The sequence below is a fragment of the Clupea harengus genome, chromosome 24 (assembly GCF_900700415.2).
Source record: "Clupea harengus chromosome 24, Ch_v2.0.2, whole genome shotgun sequence".
Classification (NCBI taxonomy): Eukaryota; Metazoa; Chordata; class Actinopteri; order Clupeiformes; family Clupeidae; genus Clupea; species Clupea harengus.
In genome coordinates, this window is record NC_045175.1 from 6,202,288 (window position 1) to 6,223,195 (window position 20,908).

The following is a 20,908-nucleotide window of genomic DNA, read 5'->3' on the forward strand; positions in this document are numbered from 1 at the left end:
TTCATGTCTCACCGTAAGTTGGTGGTCTTTTGATTCCTCAGGTAGGTCCTTCATGTCTTCTTTAACCCGTTACAAACTTTCCATCGTTCGATCTCTACCTTGTTTCACCCGCAGGCTACTACAAAATGCATTGCCGTGAGTATATTCCTCACGTCCAACCGGGTAGCTGTTTCCAATACGAAAGGTTTCTAACGTTAGCTGTCCAGAAGACTGTTAGACTGTTCTCATTGGTTGAACAGGGGATAATCCTCTCTAAAACGGGACAGAGATCAGTTGCGGAGTAGTTGGCACACACGAGGAATGACAAAGTATGTGAAGCGACAGTATCCTGTAAGCTTAATGATAAATAGATTGCGTGAACTCCAGTTATTTAGTTAACGCCCCGCTGTGCAGGTGTTCATTAGCTAGCCATGGCAATTTATCCAAACGCTCTCAGTCTGTAATCTTGCTAAATATTATCCAGACAGCTTGATGTAAATTAAGGGTTTCAACCCATATTTAACTGATACATCCTTTGTAATTCATCTTGTATCGAAATGTATCGCTATCTAATATATCTATCTTTCGCTAATTAGCTTAAGAAAGCAGCTTGCTTCCAATTTAACAGGTTATCCTAGTTGGCGTCGCTGTCATATAGATCAGGCGGATTCCGATGTCTTTGGCGGATTGCTTTCTTGTTGCTTTACCTCCATCGCGTTTATCAAATTTTGAACAAAACTTTGTAGTCCTCCACCTACTTCCCTCGTTTCCGTGCTCGTATTTTCTTCTTTATGCTACCCAACCCCCTTACCTCATCGCGTCGCGTTCCCATGGAAACGGGGCGCAGTTGAGCAGCATGGAGTTGGGTTAAAGAAACTAATCTATCCACTTATTCGTGCATACAACCTACTGCCTGTTGTACACTGAATGCAAGCAAGATATCCTGAAAAACTATTTCAACTTTGTTTGAAACACTGGAGTAAAAACTCCCTAAGTTTGGTCCAGAACCATAATTAAACCAAAAACTTAACTGTGTTAAGTTTGTGCTCAAAGTAGTGGAATCTGTGGTGTTCTGTCACATCATCTGGTATGGCCTAAGAAGTTGGCTTGTAATGTTAACAGCACTACAATAACAGAAATTATGGAATATGATAGAAACAGACTAAAACAATGAAACATAAAAACTGTGAATTAATTTAAAAGATTTATTTCAAATACAGCCGTGGGTGTTTAACCACACAACCTACTCCAAAATGAGGGAGAGTTTATTTTTGTTCTTTCTTCTTGTTCTTGTTCTTCTTCTTCTTCTTCTTTAAAACATGTCCTTCACCAGGTAACAGGGTATGTGTCTTAGATGGCTTAAGCAATTTACAAATAGGCCTACTCCAAGTCTCCTAAAGGAATGATCTCTTCGTTAATGAAAAACTCGATGGTTTCCTCCTCCCAGTCTTCCACATTACTATCCAGCTCGTCTGTGGCCACACCTGCGGGAGACAGCACAGACAATACAGCAGTCAGGGACTCATGCAGGCACGAATGCACGCACACACACACTCACACGTGCGCGCACACACACACTCACACACACACACACACACACATTCAAAGACGTGTACACAGGCAAACACACACACAGCTATACAATATTCATATCATTTATCAAAACACAGAGCAGACAATGTGAAGAGAAATGGGTGAAATGGACTGTATTTAAATATCAATGACAGGTTGATCACTCTGTGGAATCAATGCAATCCAGCATGTTCATGGCTGTTAAGTTTTTAGTTTTTGTATTATTTTTTGTCAATCTGTGTGTTTGTTTACTTTTCTGTCCCTCTGTATCTGTGATACAACTTGTAAAAAAGTGTAAAGTGTAAAAAAAAAAACACAAAAAAACAAGTGTGTTTCAGTTGAGTCAGATGTACAAATCAGGGGTCTGAAATGACATAGCATTGTGTGGAGGTTACCTCCTCGTAGCTGGAGCCGGAGTTCCCTCTGCTCGGTGTAGGTCTGCATGGCCTGCTCCCGGTAGCTCCGGTACTCCTCCATCATTAGCCGTCGCTTGTCCACCAGCTCCTACAGCGGGGGTGGGGGGGTTGGGGTACACGTTTACATTTGCCCACTAACTAGGCCACATAACATTATATTATCTCACTGGCTAAGTTACATTACATTATATTATCTCACTCGTTCAGTTACATTACATTATATTATCTCACTGGTTCAGTTACATTACATTATATTATCTCACTGGCTTGCTGACATTACATTAGTGTAACAGAGTTATAAATGTAAATAGATGAAATGTAAATAGAGTGTGAGTTTCGCCATAAATAAGCGTGTTTTATTAGTCTTGGTGTTTTGGAGCCACCTTTGGGGATGTGACGTACTGCAGGTCTGCAAGATATATTCATGTGCCGTTGCCATAATCAGACAGAAGAGATATGCCTGTCAGCGGTAGGTCCATAATGCAATTTGACCATCACAATTTGTACATTTTTAGATAGCTAGATGCAGTAAATGTCGAGAAATTCGACATGTAACGGGTATTTTCTATAATAAGTATGTATTGTGTTGGTTTGTAAAGCAAGTTTGTCAATGGGCAGAAAGTTTGATTGCATTATTTTACTTGAACAAGAGGGTCATTGTACACCCTGTGATTAGCTAGCTAGTTCGCTAGGAACTTCTCACTACTCACGTTCCGCTAGCTAGCTAAATATTAATAGAATAGTATAATAAAAATAGAATATAAATAATAATAATAATAATAATAGAATATAAATAGCCAAACTGAACCTGACATATTTTGTGTTTTATTTGACTTGTGCAGATGCTGAGTATGCCCACAATTGTTTATTTGTAAAACAGGTATGTTGCTCCAATGCCGGGATGTGTGTGTTATGTGTGCATTGTTGTTTTAACTGTTCGTGCACTGGTTTGTGTGATTAATATGTTGTTGTATATGGCCATAAGCAGACAGAAGAGATATGCCTGTCAGCGATGCTGAGTATGCCCACAATTGTTTATTTCTAAAACAGAATAAAGAAAGCAGAAAGCTGCAAATCCGTCTCCGTCCCTGACTGCAACAAGACCGTTACATTAGCCAACTAGCTAGGTAACATTATAGTATCTTTTGCCATTACATTTTCCTAGGTAACTAACTAGGTATGTGGCAACAACGGCAAACATGAGTAGAGATAAAGATGTGACTGCGAAGAAAGTTGACCTTTTGTTTACATTAGGGAAATGTAACCAAGTAATGAATCCACGAAGTGGATTGACAATGATAATGACATCCACTAAATTAAGTGTTTTTTTTCCCTTCTAACCTTGGAGGCCTTGGACTGGCTGAGTCGATCCTTCTGCTCGAAAATCTTAGAGTACTTCTTCAGGTCCTTCTTTATCGTCTGCCGAATACAAACAGATTAACAAAAGCGATTAAAAAAAATCAAGTATGACTATAGTTCAGGTCAGGTAAGATCAAGAACTCCTAAAACACATAATAATAAGATGAAGCCCAGACTCACCTGATTAGGCATATCCCCTTTCCCCCAAATTCTTATTTATATGTACATTTAGTCATTTAGCAGACGCTTTTATCCAAAGCGACGTACAAAGGAGAGAACAATCAAGCTACGAGCAATAGAGACCTAGTGTAACAATAAACACTATTTTACATAAGAAATAAAAAAGTGCAGGAATGTAACTACTGTAAGTGCAAGTTAAGTACTAGTTAGAATAGATAGTATTAGAGGAAGGATAAGGAGAGGTAGAAAAAGGAAGAGGAAGGGAGAGGAAGTGCAAGTTAGGAAAGGAGGTGCTCTCTGAAGAGTTGGGTCTTCAAGAGCTTCTTAAAGGTAGAAGAGCTTCTTAAAGCTCTAAATGTATGTGTTTGTTTGTTTGTTTGTTGCCTTACCTGCTAACAACATGAATAGGATTATGGTTGTTTGTTTGTTTACCTTTATCGTCTCATTGCCTAGTAGACTGGGTGGGCGCGGTCTCCACAGCAACTGGCAGAACCGATCCTTGTTATTCTTCTGTAGGAGACGCCCTTGGAAAGTCCACAACCAGTAGGCATTGTCTACCTAATGAACCAAGAGCAACATAACGTGATGAGGTTAGGAGAAAACAACACAAACATAAAACTCCTACTCTGTTTTCTCAGTCATTTCTCAGAGTCCTGAGTCATTTCTAGAGACACGAGAAGCCTGAGGCTCAGAGGCCTGAGCCATTTGAGGCAGTGTTCTCTAATCCTTAAGGAAACACGTCCTTAGAGCAGGAGTGTTTATTATAGAAGAGCAGCCTCGGTGTTTATTGTGCTGACCACACTTGGATGATTTCAAGATAATAGAATACTATTCAATAAGGATGACAGGTTTCTCTGGATGAAATATTTCCATTTGAAAGCACAATCACTGTGATTGCTGTTTTTAACACTCAAAAGTATATCGGAGATAAGAGATCTTGCAGGACAGTGGCTTTGTGGATTTCTTCACGAATGACAAACACAGATGTTGCACGTGTGCAGATAGTTCTACAAGGCATTTTTTTTGCCATACCAACATTCCACCCTAATTGAATGCAGTAATTCATTTTCACGGTTCCCTGAAATTAATCCAATCCTTACCTTGTGGCTCCACCAGGAGACGGACGTCACCACGTAGCGTCCGGTGGGGTCCCACTCCACGTCTGATGCCATGTAGTGCTCAGCGATGTTCATCAGGGTACAGTCCGACGTGTCCACAAACGCAAGAGCACCATTCATACTGAGGGAAAAGAGAGGGAGAGAAAGAAAGAAAGATATTTACTCTTTCACTGAATTAGCCCAATTAATCCATTCATGGTTTCCATTTTATATACTGCACAAAGTGAAGCATGCACACTTGGCATGCAAAAACAAGCACCCACATGTATATCTGACACACAAACACACACACACGCACACACAAACACACACACGCACACACACACCTTCTCAGTCCAGCCAGCACCATGAACTGTCCCTGGGGGCTCCAGAAGATGCTGTTAGCCTGCTGCTTGTCAAACATCTCTGCAAAAACACACAGGCACACAGAGACACATAGACATTGAATCTCGAGAAAATATCTAATCGACACACATATGAATGTAATACTTTCATCAACTCATTCACAACAGAGGCAAAAGATTGTTCAATACACACAGAACACAGGTAGATGGGGAGACTTACTGATGAGCTCGATCTTGCCATTGTTCTTGACGTGGTAGAATGAGACGTTGATCCGGGGAGACTCTCCATGAAGGACGGCAAACTTGCTGCCGTTGGGCTCCCACGCAAACGCTATGATGCTCTCTGGGAAACACATGGAAATTGTACCCATAAAATAAGAGATGGGTGAGGTCTGATGTTCCATAGTCCATTTAAAAAGTGCTTCTTAAGAATGTATTTCATAGAATTAGAAGAGAAGAAAGAACATTCCAATTCCCAGACATGTTCATGGGTTTTGTAATATCCATTGCAATAAAAGTTATCAAAGTAGATAGCAAAGTAGTTTTGTACACAGAAGAACGCCGCCTGTGTCCATTCTAATCTCTCTGATTCTAGGATTCATTGTTTTGTTAATGCTGTGTTTAAAAAGCATTCAATTCTAGAATGTTCCTGACCTTTCATCTCTACCACGTCTACTGGCACCTGCTTTTCTCTCATGCGGAAGATCTCAAAATTTGTGACCACGCCCTGTGCAGGAGACCACATACACAACAGGAATTAATAAATCACACTCGCAATATCACATCAATAGAGTTAAAAAAGAGTTACTAGACACAGACTAGATGAGACAAGACTAGACACAAATATTGACATACAAGTAGCCATAGACCAAAACACATTCTCTCTCTCTCTCATCTTCCCAGAATCCTTCTTCACTGCCCTCACCTTGACCTTTCACCCTTGACATCTGGCTGTACCTGTGTTCCTTTGGGTGTGCGGTCCACCTTGACGCACAGGTAGTCTCCGTTGCGTTGCCAGTGCAGCTTGCAGTCCACCACGTTGAAGAGGTTCCTGACGCGGATCTCCTGCCTGGAGGGCAGCTGCATCAGTGTCACGCGCGCCGGGATGTCCTTGTCCTCCGGAACCCAGAACGCGATGATGTTGTCACCCGGCGACCAGGAGAAATCCCTTTTAAGGTAGAAAAGCAGGGGAGTTCAGCTTTTTACTGAACTGTTTGATTTGTGGTTGCAAGGATGACATGATTACTTATTGCATGCATACTGTAACTATGGGTTACATTGCTTATCATGCATTACAAAGCAATTCCATAATGATTATATAGAATGACTGGTTTGCATGTTATTGCAAATATTGCATATTGCCATAATAACACAATACTCATGTGTTGCTGTGAAGCTTTCACAGAATTGTGATGCACTGGTAGAATACAAGTCCAAGTCCAAGTCCAAGCAGAAACTGTATACTCACTTAATTCCATTGATCTTTAGACTCTTTTTATCCAGCAGGCCCATAGACTGAAAGAAAAAAGTGAACAGTTTTGTAAAGCCCTTGTGAGAAAAAAAAAAAAAGAACACGCACAGATGGGGCTTTCATATCTGTGCAGCCGTTTTGATTTGATTTCCCTCGGGTCTGGCTCTTACCGGCGTCTCGTAGATGCTGAGGGTGTCTTGGGTCATTCTAGCGAAGAACTTCCCATCCTGACTCCACCTGTGGGGAGAGCGGTCGTTAAGGCACTCTAACAAGCATCATGGACATCACCACAACCAGCAAGACCAAACTGTATGCGTGGGAGCATAAAAAAAAGGAAAAAGGGAAAACAAAGAAAGAAAAACACACACACAGATAGAATGAGACTGATGGACAGAAAGAAAAAGTAAGTCACAAAGATAGACAGAATAAAGAATAAGAACTGTAGAGACAGGAAGAGAGGGAACCACAGGGATAGGGAGTTCCTAAAGAAGGAACCACAGGGATAGGGAGTTCCTCGTATCCCACTCACTTGAAGATGGGCCAGTGGGCGGAGCTCTCGCAGTGGAAGCCTCTCTTCTTCTGTCCAGTCAGGATGTCCCAGATGATGATGGCCTGCGGGTCCTCCTTCGTGTCCATCAGAGGACTGAATGTCACCGCATACCTGCGAGGCATCAAAACACGCTTCTAACACCTTTACATGGATAACAATTGCATGGACACTGATCTAAAGATATACAAATATAGTCCTAAAGGCAAGTGATAATTGTTTACTAACATGAAAAATATGTTATTATATATAGATAATAAGGTCTCCAACAGTGCTGATGCAGCATAGATATTCACCCTTCATAGTGTCAGCATTAATATTTTAGTAACTATATTTTAGTATTACTATCAGTATTACTACAAGTGGCCATGTGCTCTAACAGGGATATCCATTCACTAAATACAGAAATCAACACATCACACAAAATGTAATAGAGACTAAAGATAACTAGATTAGATTACAGTTATAGTCAGAGGATTCCCCTCCCTTGACACATAGGAGAGTCACTGTACGGAGTGATAGCAGCTTGTAAGAATTATGTAGTGTCCTGTAGAGTTTTTATTTCGGTGGAGCTAAATTAGCCTATAACTGAATATGCTCCACTGTTCCTTCAGTGTGTCATGAGGGGTGTGTGTGAGAGGTTTTCCATTATGTTTAATCAGTTTAAGAACTTTTTTTTTTCTTACACTGAAGAGTCTGTCTTGGATGACATACCTCTCGCAGGGGGAGAAGTCAATGAGGGACACTCCCTGGTGACTGAACCTCTGGATCTGCTTGAACTTCTCACCACCCCATAATGCAATGCCTCGCTGGTGGAAGGTGGCCAGGTACGTGCCTTTGGGTGACCAGCGCACATAGGTCTCCGTCCAGCGCTGAGGGGGATGAGAGAGGGGTGGTTGATAAGACCAGGAGAATTAGCTCAAATTAGCTCCGATTAGCGTCAAAGCATTCATTTTTGAGCTAAATGCGGCGGATTACATTGTACTAACATGCAACGTGTATGTCATAAACATATACTAACGAGTTCATACAAATTCATATTGACGTGTTCAAAAGTTAATTCCAAACTGAATAAAACTAACAGGTACTTACTTAGCTACAAAGAGAATGAATATAGGCCTACAAATCCGACAGGTGACAGATTCACAGATCTGTTTGCCTTCTAACCGAGCCATTTCATTAGTTAATTAGGGCCGTTCCACTCACTGCTCTCTCCTCTGACACTATTGGTTCTTTAGCATCATTGGCGAATATGGCCGTCCTCTCGCCCGATTCGTAGATCACACTGTACTGATCCCGACAATCCTGATCCTCAATCCAATGTCGCATGTTACCCTAGAAACAAGAGACATGCATTAAACTTCAGTGAACAATTACGGAACACATCAAACACACTTTTTATGCATAATATAGGCTATGCATTAGTCATACAGTAATGTTTTCAGTCAGAAGAAACACGTACAAAGTCCTTAAATGGTTGTTTTTCTGGAGTCTCCCACTCATCACTGATGTTCATGTACCTGTAAGGAAAAGAGATGGTTGTTAGAGCAGTTAATGATTCATCTCCCTGAGATGACACTGGTGTTTCCTCTACAAAAATGTCATGAATGAAAATTAGCATTTTTTTCTCCACATAAAACACAATATATATTTATTGTATATATTGTATATTGTATATATGTATATATGGGGTTCTCAATCCCAAGCACATTATGGAGCATCACTGATCTGTGTGTTATTCATCTGTTCTTACACCACACTGCATACCTGACTGGAAGACTTGAATATATTAACATCGAGCAGAGAGTATTATAATTATGCTGACTTGAATCAGGTGTGGTTGGAACATAAAATAATTTCAGAGTGAGGGAGGGGAATTGAATCTGAATACTGAATCAACTAAAAAACTTCTTTTAAATAAATTACAAAATTAGGGAGAACAAAACCATTGTATACTTTTATGCCATTGGTTGCTATGCTGTATACATCTGGAACCTACTTGTCGAAGTCTGTGAAGAGGTTTACTCTGAACGTATGTTGTTTGTCTAGCTTGTAGCCATCCGCGTTCTTCACAGCCTCCAGGGCGTGGTTCGGAGTAGCATATTCTAGAAAAATGTACCTGAAGCGAGAAATTACAAAATTAATATATTTGTGAGAATCTACAGGAATAAAATCAATGAAGTCCACGTGTGCCGAGTGAACGTTGCCAAATAATATCTCACTCACCCTTTCGTTGCACCCTCTGCTTCTGGATAAAATTCGTTTGTAATTTTGCCGAATTTAGAGAAGATTTTGTGAATGACGTTTTTCAGCTTCTCGACCCTCTCCGGCCCAACCTGGGGCACGTTGTCCACCACTACCACGGAGTCGATGCCGTCGGCCTCCAGCGGCTTCTCTCGGAGAACATCCGACAAGAGCTCTGCGAACGCACACGGACACGAACACAAATATTGGCCACAATTTAATGCTGAATTACACGGGGGGATGTGGACGTTCAGTTCATGTTTTCTGTTTGTGTGTTGGTTTTGATGTCACAGAAAATCTCTGAAGGGAGAATACACCACAACATGTTTTAGGGCTAGAATGTACTGGATATAAGGGCTGTGAAATACCGGCAACAAAGGCAGTATATCCAGAACCGAACGTCAACTTAATAATATGAAGAAGATTCTGCGTATGAAAATAAATAATGTTGTAGGCTACTCATGAAACAGCTGTAGCCTACGTTAACCACCTCAGACAGCTGGACATGTCAAACCAATTGTCAGTTGACAGAATTTTATCTGGCTGGGCTCACCAACCTCATGCATGAGTCAGTCCAAGATTCCACCCTGTCTGTTGCACTAAGATAAAATACTAAATAACGGTAACGTTGTTGATTTAGTCCAAAATTGTTCTTTAAAAAAAAAGAAATGAAAGCTACAATAATTAAAGACCGGTCCCACTGACAAACATCACTGGCAGCTGAGAAGACAAGTCCTCTAATATTACTGATATTTGATATGCATGAAATATGCCCAGTAGGCTTACCCTATAAGCTAATAAGGCCCATAAATAACTCACACGTTGTGTGACATGATCAGTAGAAAAACGTGGACACAATGTATCCATTCTGGTCCACTCTACTGACTAAGGATGCTGCGAATGCGTCTCCATCCAAGCCACATTGAGCCACATCAAAGTACAAGCTCGCTATCAAGAGATCAAAGGAAAGGCAGGGTGCTACACCAAACGCGTATTTTTTTAGGGAACAGTGAATATAGCATGAACTCCAATAAGGTCACATTTTTACTAAAGATTAACAACTGAGTTTTAATACAAAATAGCACACAGGAGCTAACACATTGGCTTAGCAGCGGCCGTGTAAACCTGGCCCTTTCCCAAGCTCACCATCATCCTCGATATCGTCCACAAAGTCATCCGTGTCGCTAAACAAAGGCTCCTCTTCTTCATCAAATTCGGCTCCAGTCGCCATATCTAGTGTACTTTGCATTTGAAATATTGTCGGAAAATTATGAATATCACGACTTAAATATCTGAAGATGTAGACCTGTACGCATCACTGGAGGACCATGCAACATTAGGTAAGGTAATGGCAGTGACACTTGGACCTTCGAGAAAACCGCAACTGCACACTACATGCGCGGACCTTACCGTACGAGTCCTAGTATACTCCAGACTGCGACAACATGAACGAAGATGACTTACACGAAATATCAATGGTGAGATTTTCTTGGACGCACAGTCTGGTCATGTGTGCTTTCCGTAGAGAGGGAAACCAAACCAAACATTATAGATGCATCATACCGCTAACATGTGGATTTCACCTTTTCTAATGCGTTCTACTTAATGTCAGCACGGTCAGATTCTGAAAGTCAAATTCTGTTGATTAGCGAAGGATATGAGTCAAGGTAACATTTAACTTCGTTCTATTTTGAGCTCGTCAGTGTGCAGTGATGACAATGCCTAGTTAGCAGTACAGTGGGAGTTAGCCAAGGAACGTTAAGTTAGCTCACCGACAAAGTCGTGATTATTAGCTAACTATATAGCTAGACAAGTGCTGTGCAATTTAGTTTCACCGTCAGCAGCCGTATCTTAGCCGACTAGTTAACGCGAACTCTGGTTGATAGCGATTGAAATCTGTGGTATGTAGGTAGCTAGCTGAAATGAATTTGTGTTGTTGCATGTACATCTGTATGACAGGAACTCTGATGCGTTGTAACTTCATCTGCCTTTCTCCTCATGTACCGGTAGGCACTATGGACAGTAACTGCATTGCGCTACTCCCCGGAGTATTGACGTTCTTGTCGGATCCGAAGCAGTCTTTACCTGATGACACCTGTCTGGAGAAACTGCTGGACTGGCTTACGAGCATCATCAACGAAGGTAAAAGGCGATGATGCACCTATACAGTTGATCTGAAGTTGATTTAGGAATGGTCTACACTTTCTTCAAACCATCAACCATCCAACCAAGGGTTCCTTTGTTAAACAAGGTGCAACTGTTTGTGTGTAATTTGTTTAAGCTGCCTGTGTTTTGTTGAATTGCAGTTAAAGTATAATATCTCGTTTTATGACTAATACATGTATGCAAAATCCAGGGGAAACTAAATGGTTCATTAGCCTGACTCTTGCAGCTGTAAATATTAGCCAATGCCTTCATCTTAGTCTGTCCTAAAGATGTCATGAGTGCACAATTGGGAGGTAGTATTTGTTTCAACTTTTTTTCTTCCATCTGTGTTTGTAGATGATGACCGGAATCTTCTGGACCAGCAGCCATGCCTACTGGAGTTCATATCCAGCATGTGTGAATCAAAAACTACAGATCCCATAATCCTCTCCTTCACCCTCAAACTCACTGGTCTACTGGCTGCTACTAAGAAGGGCTTCAGCCGTTTGGAAGTGAGTCAAGAGTCTAAGTGTTCTAGCCTTAATTATATGAAATAGCAATCCAGATATTTTTTGCGTACACTTTAGATGCGGTAGTATTGACTTCCTACACAATTTAGTTACCGCTCCATTTGAAGATGCTCGTCTCAGTTATGCTGTTTATAAGCATATGGGTACTATAACTGGATTCAGTTGTAAACCTGAGATGAGTTAGCCAGTCGTACCTCAGTGGGAAAGTTGCATGGATTATGCCAGTGGTCATGGTTAGTTTGCTGTTGTTAGAGGACCCATCACCTATCCAAAACACTCCCTAGTGTTGAAATGCTCATGTTGCCTTACGTTAAGGACTAGGCGGTATACCCCTGTATGGAAAATGAGGCCAGCAAGTATTATGTCACGGTTGTGTTCCTTTAGTAACATGGTCTCTGATTGGCTGGTTGATGTTCTTTGTCCCCCCAGGAGCGTGGCGTTGTGAGGGTGGCGTTTGCGCGTGAGGGAGGGGCTGTGAGGGAGCAGTGGGAAGAGGCGTCGGTGCGCTGCGGCTGGCTGCTGGGCCTGAGGAGAATGCTGGAGCACCACAGGGCCATGCTGTTCATCAGTGAGAACGGTGAGGGTGAAATATATATACAGACACACAGACACACAGACACACAGACACACACACACACACACACACACACACACACACACACAGAATGATATGAATGAAACAAGGACGAGTCCCTTTGCGTGCTTCCAATCACCCTCAATCACTCCTATTCTCATACATATTCATGACTTATGGGATATGCATGAGGTACAGACACAGTCACAACCTCATCATATCTCCTAGGCTTACAGCGCATAGCTCATAGGTTCATAGGTCATAGGTTCATAGCTCATAGCTCATAGGTGCACTTCTTTGGTTCTGCCCTGTACTAAACTGGTTCCTAATCATCTGGTAGAGAGTAGTGCTAAAATCCCCAAGGTCATTGGTTCGATTCCCAGGGATTTTAAAATACACACCTCTAATGTGTGTTGTTTTGGATAAAAGGGTCTGATAATTGAATACCATTTTAATGTAATTTATTGTCTTACACAGTTTGCTTGATCCAGCAGCCCCACTATGCCCAGTCAAGTGGTCTTCTTTCTTACACATCTCCCATTCTCCCTCCAAACAGCCCTCACCAAACTCATCCTCCAATCACAGTGCGAAAAGAGTCTGTTTGTCGCCGCCGCAGCCAATCAGCTCCTCGCTCAAATCCTAAACTTCCACCACCCACCAATCACAGCAGAGCAGACAGCCCAAGAGAACGGGCACTCCAGTCCAGAGTGGATCACGGTCACCACGGAGATAGTAGGGCAAGTAGGGGGCGCCCTGGTGTCACAGGAGCACTTCCGCGTCCTCCAGGCACTGAGGCTGTTGGCTCTCAGTCTGCCCGGCTGCAGAGCTCCTCTCCTGGGGAGCGTGTGGAGGGTGGCCCTGGGCCCACTGGAGGTGCTGGTGGAAGCGCAGACGAACAACCTCTCCTTGCCAGTCATGGAGGTGTTACAGGCAGCGGCCACGTGAGTAAGCCAGTTTGGCTGACGAAGCATTTTCTAACAACATAGTGATTTACAGAGTGTGACGGAGGGCTCTGTCGCCGACAACGAATGCACCTAACCTCCCGCATAGCACATCACCAAATGTTCCTCTTCTGTGTGTCCACGGCTGTGTGTGCATGCGCAGCCTAGCGGCTAACAGGTCTCCACCATCACACATGCAAACATAACCACGTCTTTCCCCTTCCATCTCACAACCCAACCAGAGTACACCACAATAATAGTTAATAACAATTTCATATTTATTTCATACTTATCATTAGGGAGTGCGCTGTGTCCTGTAATCAGTATTCGCCATTATTTCAGAGGCTTCGAACTGAACATTCACTCTCAGAAGACCTAACATTCTGTTTATGTTTGCTCAGAAAGTTAGTGTTGGGCACTGAATGGATTCTTTCCTGTTCCCCTTACTCCAGGACCGAGCTGTTCAGCCAATCAGAGGCCAGAGTGGAGGAGCTGATGAGGGCTACCCTGAAAGAGAGAGACCCTAAGACGGCCATCCGGTGCGCCTCAGCCATCATACGCCAGCAGCACTGGTAAAACACACACACACACACACACACACAAGCGCACACACACAAACACACACACACACACACACACACACACACACACACACACACACACACACGCCTGCACATGCAGACTTGGACTTTCAATTCTTTCTTTCTTTATTTCCTCCCTCTCTTCCACTCTCTCTCTCTCTCTCTCTCTCTCTCTCTCTCTCTCTCTCTCTCTCTCTCGCGCGCTCTCTCTTTCTCTCTCTCAGCTCAGAGCCTTTGAAGAGGATGGCTGTGGGGATTGTCCTTCAGCCCCTGGAGTTCATCACTGGCTCTCCTCTACAGACGCTGCCCAGCGGGTCAGGTAATCGACACTTCATATGCCACTCTCCCCTAGGTAGTTTACATGTACTTAGTACACCACCTTCAACTTACTACGAAACCTTCAACTGAGTACACTACCTTCAACTTACTACGAAACCTTCAACTGAGTACACTGCCTTCAACTTAGTATACTACCTTCAACTTAGTACACCACCTTCAACTTAGTACACCAACTTCTCAAGGTCCCCAGTATGAAGAGAATAGGTAGAATGAAGAAAAAGTTTTGCTGATATTTACAGGGGCCACTAGTCACATGACTGAAGTTATATCGGCATAAATGAGCTGCACACATACACACTGAAATAACAAACCATTTAAGCGATGTATCTATCGAAATACATTCAGCATCATAACACTGTTTATGCACATCTTCAGTCAGGTGGGGTTCATAGATCTCAAAAGAGCCTTTTGGTTACCCTCCAAACAGGGGATGCTAAGGAAGTCAGCGGCCTGCAGCCTGTTCTGGAGGACCAGCTGTCCCAGAGGTCCATGTGCATCTCTCTGCTGTCGCTGTCCCTAAGCAGCGTAGCTGAGCTGAGTCTCTCAGTAAGGCATCTTGTCTCTTATATTCTTTGTGTGGGTTAGCATTGTAGCTTAGCTGAGTCTCTCAGTAAGGCATCTTGTCTCTTATATTCTTTGTGTGGGTTAGCATTGTAGCTGAGCTGAGTCTCTCAGTAAGGCATCTTGTCTCTTATATTCTTTGTGTGGGTTAGCATTGTAGCTTAGCTGAGTCTCTCAGTAAGGCATCTTGTCTCTTATATTCTTTGTCAGGATTGCACTGCTTCATTTTGTAGGAATGGGTTGGGTGTTACTTGCGTATGGCCGGTGGGATTTCAGACTTTCAATGCAGCCAGTGCAACCATGTTTACATGGTACATGTTACTAAAAGATGTTCGTGGTAATGATATGTTATTACTATTTAAGAACTGACATTAATAACACAGTACATAGAATTCTGATTCACTTATGTGAGTACACTGTAAGGAGACTGATTCCAGTCAGGGATGACCTTGTTTGAGTAAATAAATGAGGGGAAAATGGTGTGATGCTCCTTGCTGTGAAGGAAACTCTACATGCCACTCTTAAACTGAACGCTCAAGTCAGTTCAATCATTTAATAAAAGGTTATACGCTGTAAATGGTAAATGTTCATCAAGCATTTACTCATGTGTGTGATAACCTTTGACCTCTCCCAGAATTCCCTGTTTGTGGATGCCCCTGTGCAGCCAGTCACTGAAGCGGTGTTGCAGCTTCTGAAGGTGTCCCTTGGACAAAGCCCCTCCCCCGCGCCGTACAACAAGTCATTTGTTCATCTGATTGGCTGCAGCCGGGTTCAGAGGTGTGGTTTAGATGCCCTGATCAGCCTCAGTTCTTGTGAAGGTAGGTCACATGACCACACATCACTTTCAAACTGTCGATGTTATAGTATGCACGCGCTGACAGAGTTAAAGCAGCCGTTTTGGCGTTTCCTTCTAAAAAAAAAAAAAAAAAGGAGTACAAAAACACCAACAACGGCCACGTTGGCAATAATTAAAACTGGCTAAACTCGTGCCTTTTAGTGATCTACAGTACCAGTCAAAAGTTTGGACACACCTTCTCATTTAATGGTTTTTCTATATTTATATTATTTTCTACATTGTAGATTAATACTGAAGACATCGAAACTATGAAAGAACACATGGAATTATGTAGTTAACAAAAAGGTGCTAAACAAATTCTTCAAAGTAGCCACCTTTTGGTTTGATGACCGCTTTGCACAGTCTTGGCATTTTCTTAATCAGATTCATAATAAAAAACAAAGATAATGAAAATAAAGAAACAACATTGAATGAGAAAGTGTGTCCAAACTTTTGACTGGTACTGTAGTTGGCGGTGTCATGCTTTTCTCACATTTCCACGGGGCGGTCCGACCCAAACCACAGAACTACATAGTGCTTAGCCTGGGAACGACAGGTGTGTTGTTTATCCATCAAAATGAATTTAAACCTAATGCCAAACTTCGTTGCCTGTAAAAAACATACCTCAACAAGTGAGAAATTGTGTATATTGTCATCATATACAGCAGGATTCTTATGACCATCTCTTTTTTCCATGCACGTATGCTAGCCACTATGGTTTTAGTCAAACTGATTCCTCTCCTCTAGGAGGCCAGGGACTCAGGCAGGAGGTCCTTAATGTTCTCCTCCAGTACCTCCAGAGCCCAGACTCTGACCCCACAGTAAGTCTTCATCCTCACCAGTCCATATACCGGTATATGGGTTTGTGTTTTCTGTATGTGCTGCTTACACACACACACACAGAAATGGTATATGTTCTGTGTGTGATAGATATGACAATGGTGATGTATTTTGATATGATACACAATACAATACATGTTTTTTGTTATGAAGTCAATTATTTGTGTGTATTTGTCGAGTGTTGTGGAAAGCACATTGACAGAGTTGTGTATATGCACTTGTACATGTGTAGTTATGTAGATGATGTGTGCACTAGCCTCACTGTGTGATGTGTGTGCGCGTGTGTGCGTGTGTACATGTGTGCATGGGTAGGTGTTGCAGAGACAACAACATGCGATAAAGAAGTAGATCAATGTTTGCATTGTTTCACTACAGGAAGTGAAAACTGGGTCTCTGTGTCTCTCACTGTGTGTGTGTGTGTGTGTGTGTGTGTGTGTGTGTGTGTGTGTGTGTGTGTATTGCAGGTGCTACAGAAAACCCTGCAGGCGTTACTGAAGTGGATCTGTTCTGAAGAGTTGGAAGAGTGTACACAAACACACCTCTTTACTCAGAGTAAGACTTCCTCTCTTACTTAATGTGAAGTTCAGGGGAACTGACACACCCCAGTACTTAGATTTCTTTTGGAGCTAACTAGGAAACAGTAGATCAAATCATGATTGCATACAAATGTGTGTGTGTGTGTGTGTGAGAGTGAGAGAGAGAGAGATTGATTGATTGATTTCTTCCCTACCACTCCTACTCACTGTGTAATGTGACTGCCAATAAAACCTGAATACTTTAATTTGCATATTTAGATCCCTATGAAACTATTATAAAATTCAAGTGTGTGTGTGTGTGTGAGATAGATCTCTTCCCAGCACTGATGAAGCGTGTGTGTGACGTGCATTGGGAGGTGAGGGACTCGACTTTGGAGTTCATCACTGAGCTCACTGTAAACTCTAGAGGTAAGTATGTAAACACACACACACACACACACACACACACAATCCCACTGTGTTTCTGGCACTGCTGATTACTGCTTCGGGGAATGTGTGATGTGGGAAACGTACACAATTTATGATCTCGCCAGTAAAAGGAAGTGATGTCGCTGACTGGATTGTCTACTAAAAAGCCTGTCTGTACACATGATGGATGTTGAGGTCTTATCACTGAGGAAATTACTGTTGGAGTCTTTTAGGGAGCTGGTTTTAACCACAATAGGACCTTTAGATATAGGCTGACTATTCACACCAAAGCTCCTCTCACACACACACACACACACACACACACACACACACACACACTTTTTACTCTCTTGCGTTTACATTTACTAATTCAGCATGCACTGAGGGTATTAACATTTCAGTGCAGATATACATTTCCATCTGAATGTGTTCTCCCTGGACATCCAACCCATGACCCTGGTGTTTATATGTGTGATATGTGTTTGAAGGTACATAAACAAACAAACAAACAAACAAACAAACAAACAAACACTCAGCACATCCTATGAGTTGTACATTTTGAACTCCCCTCATTTTCTCACTCTCTCTCTTTCACACACACACACACACAAACACAGAGACACTCATGCAATGCACACACACTCATGCAATGCACACACACACACGCAATGCACACACACACACACCCACACGCCCAAACATCTGCTGAGTTGTTCATTTGAATATGATATTTCTGTTGTAGGTCATACTGAAACAAGTGGAGCATCCAGCATTCAAATGAACCTCATACTAATTCTCTGTACATCTGTCTCTTTCCTTCCCTTTTTCTTGTTTTTTTTCTTTCTTTCTGTTTTTGTTTTGTTCTGTCTTTATTTTTTCTTCTTACTTTTTGCTTCTTTCTTTTTTTTGTTTTGTTCTTTCTTTCTTTTTCCGTCTTTCTTTGTCTCTTTGTGTCTCTCTTAATGTCTGTCTTTCTTTTTTTTTTTCCATATCTTTATTTCTTTATCTTTATACCTACCCATCTTTCTCTCTTTCTTTCTTTCTTTCTTTCTTTCTTTCTTTCTCTCTCTCTCTCTCTCTCTCAGACTCCGCAGCCTTCAGCTCTGCTGTGTGGGGCAGTGGTATTGTCTCTCTACTCCTGGCCTGTCTGGATGACTCAGAGAGTTACGTCAGAGCCAGCGCCATCAGCGCCCTGAGCCAGGCAGTAACCACCCCTCGGCACCAGGGGGCGCCAAACGCAAACTCACCCCACAGCCTGCCGGTGAGCTGCATCACTACCAGGAAGAGACTTAAAGTTTCCACAGCACTGATGCAGTCACTTGCTAAGTTGATTAAGTAACAGACACAAAAGTAAAAATAGAGAGTTTCTAAGTGATTCATACCAATGTAAGAAGCAGCTGTTTTTGAGTTTTGTTTACGTTCACATCCAGTTGTCACTAACTCAGTGAAATTCAAGTAAACCTTGTCTTATGTGCATGAGTTTGTAGGTATAAGAATTAACTTTTTACCTACAATAATATATTTACTTCTTATAAACAATATCATGTCAAAATCAATATTATGATTCCTGTCTGTACAGCTGTAGTAGTTATTCTGTTTAGCACAGAGGTTTAAACCCAGTTTCCTGTTTCACTGCTATTCTTCAGGATGAAGTTCTGACCCGTCTAACGGACATCTTGGCTCAAGACGACGAAGCCTTCCCCCGCCGCGCCGTCGTCAAAGCCTTCATAGCCTGGCTCTCTGGGCCACGCCCCCCTCCCAGCCTCGACCAATCCCTGCCCGGCCTGCTGGCTCTGGGCATCGACGACTTAGACTGGGAGGTCAAAGTTCACACTCTGGCGCTAACCGAGACGCTTATGGACAAGACGCTGAGTCGCTGTTCCCTAGCTGAGGCCTTAGGGAAGCTCCAGGAGTACGGAGCGTTCAGCGTGTTCTTTAAAGGACTGCTCGACTGCGACCGGCCCGTCGCCCAGAAATCCTGCCAGCTGCTGCTGAGGCTGCGAGAGGTCATCAAGGTCAAATGCGAGTCGGCGGGGTCACCCGGGGACACGCCCACGTTTCAGTTACAAAGCCACCAATGGGGCAAGGACTTGTTGAGGAAGTGGAAGGGCGTCGACGTATCCGATTGGTCGGCGGAGGGGAAGCCGGAAGGCCATTGGCCGAAGGAGGAGGTGAGCCTGAGGGAGGTGGTGAGCCAACTGGACCTGGAGGGGATGCAGCAGGCGCTGATGCGGAGCAGCGATCACGTGATGGCGTCGCCACAGTCGCTCATGGAGGACATCCTGGCCGTGACGCAGCAGGGCGACGACAACGCGATGGACTGCTACTGAGAACACACACTCGCGCACACACACACAGTCAGACATTTTCACACACACATACACACACATATACATACTCCGAAACATACATTTGCATGCGAACACACACACTCAGAAACTGCAGAAGCAAGCAATCTCTAACAAAACAAAAAAGTAATGGCACCTTCAATAATTACTTACAAAATCGAATAGCTTTTGGACTTGGAGGAACTCGGATTCACACACATACCCATAAAAGCAATTTTCTAATCTGTCTAAAAAATGATTTGTTCCACTAGGAAGGACAGCGTGTTGTAATTGAATGCAAGCGCTACAATAAAGATATATAATTTTGTAAGGAACCAACCTGCTTGTGTGCTTGTATTAAAGGCACAAAGCATCGCCAAAATATCTCTATAGACATGGCCGTAGGATGGATGTGTCCGTTAGATGAAACTTTCTATATAAACTGTGTTTTATATAATATATATATTAGTGCTGTCAAACGATTAAAATATTTAATCGCGATTAATCGCATTTATGTCATAGTTAACTCAAAATTAATCGCAAATTTTTATCTATTCTAAATGTCCCTTCGTTTATTTATTTTTTCCATAATTTTATTTTTATTTTAATGCCCTTATCAACATGGAAAAGTGGATTGGCTTGCTTTATGCAAATGTTTTATTTTATTGAAAACCAACATTGCCAAACAGGGCGGTACAAAATACAATTATAAAGTGCACATTTCAGGTAAACAAGGACTCAGCCTATAGTGCAGTTAAACCATGGCTTAATATTTTCTTTTTTTCAAGTTTGCTGGGAACATAGCAGTCAGGCCTCTTATTTCAGAAACAATGAACCGTAACCGTTAGGTTACCAATAAAAGGTAAGCCTACTACTTCTTTGCTTTCAGCCAGCTGCCTGTTGACATTTTCAGACAACAGTCTTTTGCACAACACAACTTTTCAAAGTAAACTTTCCATTCAGAAGCTTTTTATCATCCATTTCGCCGTATCGCACTCACCATTCACTCAAACCGTAACGTTAGCCTACTACACAGTTTGCGAGGCCAAAAAGAATGTAAA

The 20,908-nt window shown here is 42.4% G+C and overlaps 3 protein-coding genes across 6 annotated transcripts in view; 1 reads left to right on the plus strand and 2 right to left on the minus strand.

Annotated features, from left to right (window-relative positions):
• Positions 1-1,107, minus strand: part of si:dkey-26i13.8 (kinesin-like protein KIF19) — a 28,672-nt gene extending 27,565 nt beyond the window's left edge. For both annotated transcript variants that reach the window (XM_031561879.1, XM_031561878.1), the window contains exon 1: positions 13-1,107. In XM_031561879.1, coding sequence (XP_031417739.1) covers positions 13-54 — 42 coding nt within the window. In that variant the 5' untranslated portion in view covers positions 55-1,107. The remainder of the gene's footprint in view (positions 1-12) is intronic.
• A 63-nt stretch (positions 1,108-1,170) lies between these two features.
• On the minus strand, positions 1,171-10,524 carry LOC105890332 (eukaryotic translation initiation factor 3 subunit B). Its single transcript, XM_012816346.2, has 18 exons — positions 10,377-10,524; positions 9,213-9,405; positions 8,986-9,105; positions 8,449-8,506; positions 8,193-8,321; positions 7,701-7,858; positions 6,969-7,100; positions 6,610-6,676; positions 6,437-6,483; positions 5,926-6,136; positions 5,623-5,695; positions 5,189-5,311; positions 4,951-5,029; positions 4,607-4,745; positions 3,939-4,064; positions 3,309-3,386; positions 1,947-2,055; positions 1,171-1,463 (listed from the first exon to the last, which is right to left on the minus strand). Exons 1-18 carry the CDS (start codon positions 10,477-10,479, stop codon positions 1,360-1,362), a joined length of 2,049 nt encoding a protein of 682 aa, XP_012671800.2. The 5' UTR covers positions 10,480-10,524; the 3' UTR covers positions 1,171-1,359.
• A 99-nt stretch (positions 10,525-10,623) lies between these two features.
• brat1 (BRCA1-associated ATM activator 1) lies at positions 10,624-20,182 on the plus strand. 3 transcript variants are annotated; one of them, XM_031561882.2, is made up of 14 exons: positions 10,624-10,708; positions 11,241-11,372; positions 11,733-11,887; positions 12,335-12,482; positions 13,036-13,420; positions 13,873-13,992; positions 14,226-14,320; positions 14,768-14,886; positions 15,536-15,719; positions 16,484-16,557; positions 17,041-17,128; positions 17,422-17,520; positions 18,606-18,781; positions 19,167-20,182. In XM_031561882.2, exons 2-14 carry the CDS (start codon positions 11,246-11,248, stop codon positions 19,848-19,850), a joined length of 2,454 nt encoding a protein of 817 aa, XP_031417742.1. In that variant the 5' UTR covers positions 10,624-10,708; positions 11,241-11,245; the 3' UTR covers positions 19,851-20,182. The 3 variants fall into 3 exon arrangements, with proteins under 3 accessions (XP_031417742.1, XP_031417740.1, XP_031417741.1); XM_031561880.2 differs by lacking the exon at positions 10,624-10,708 and adding an exon at positions 10,720-10,897; XM_031561881.2 differs by lacking the exon at positions 10,624-10,708 and adding an exon at positions 10,720-10,897 and having other exon boundaries at positions 16,487-16,557.
• Positions 20,183-20,908: the final 726 nt, after the last annotated feature.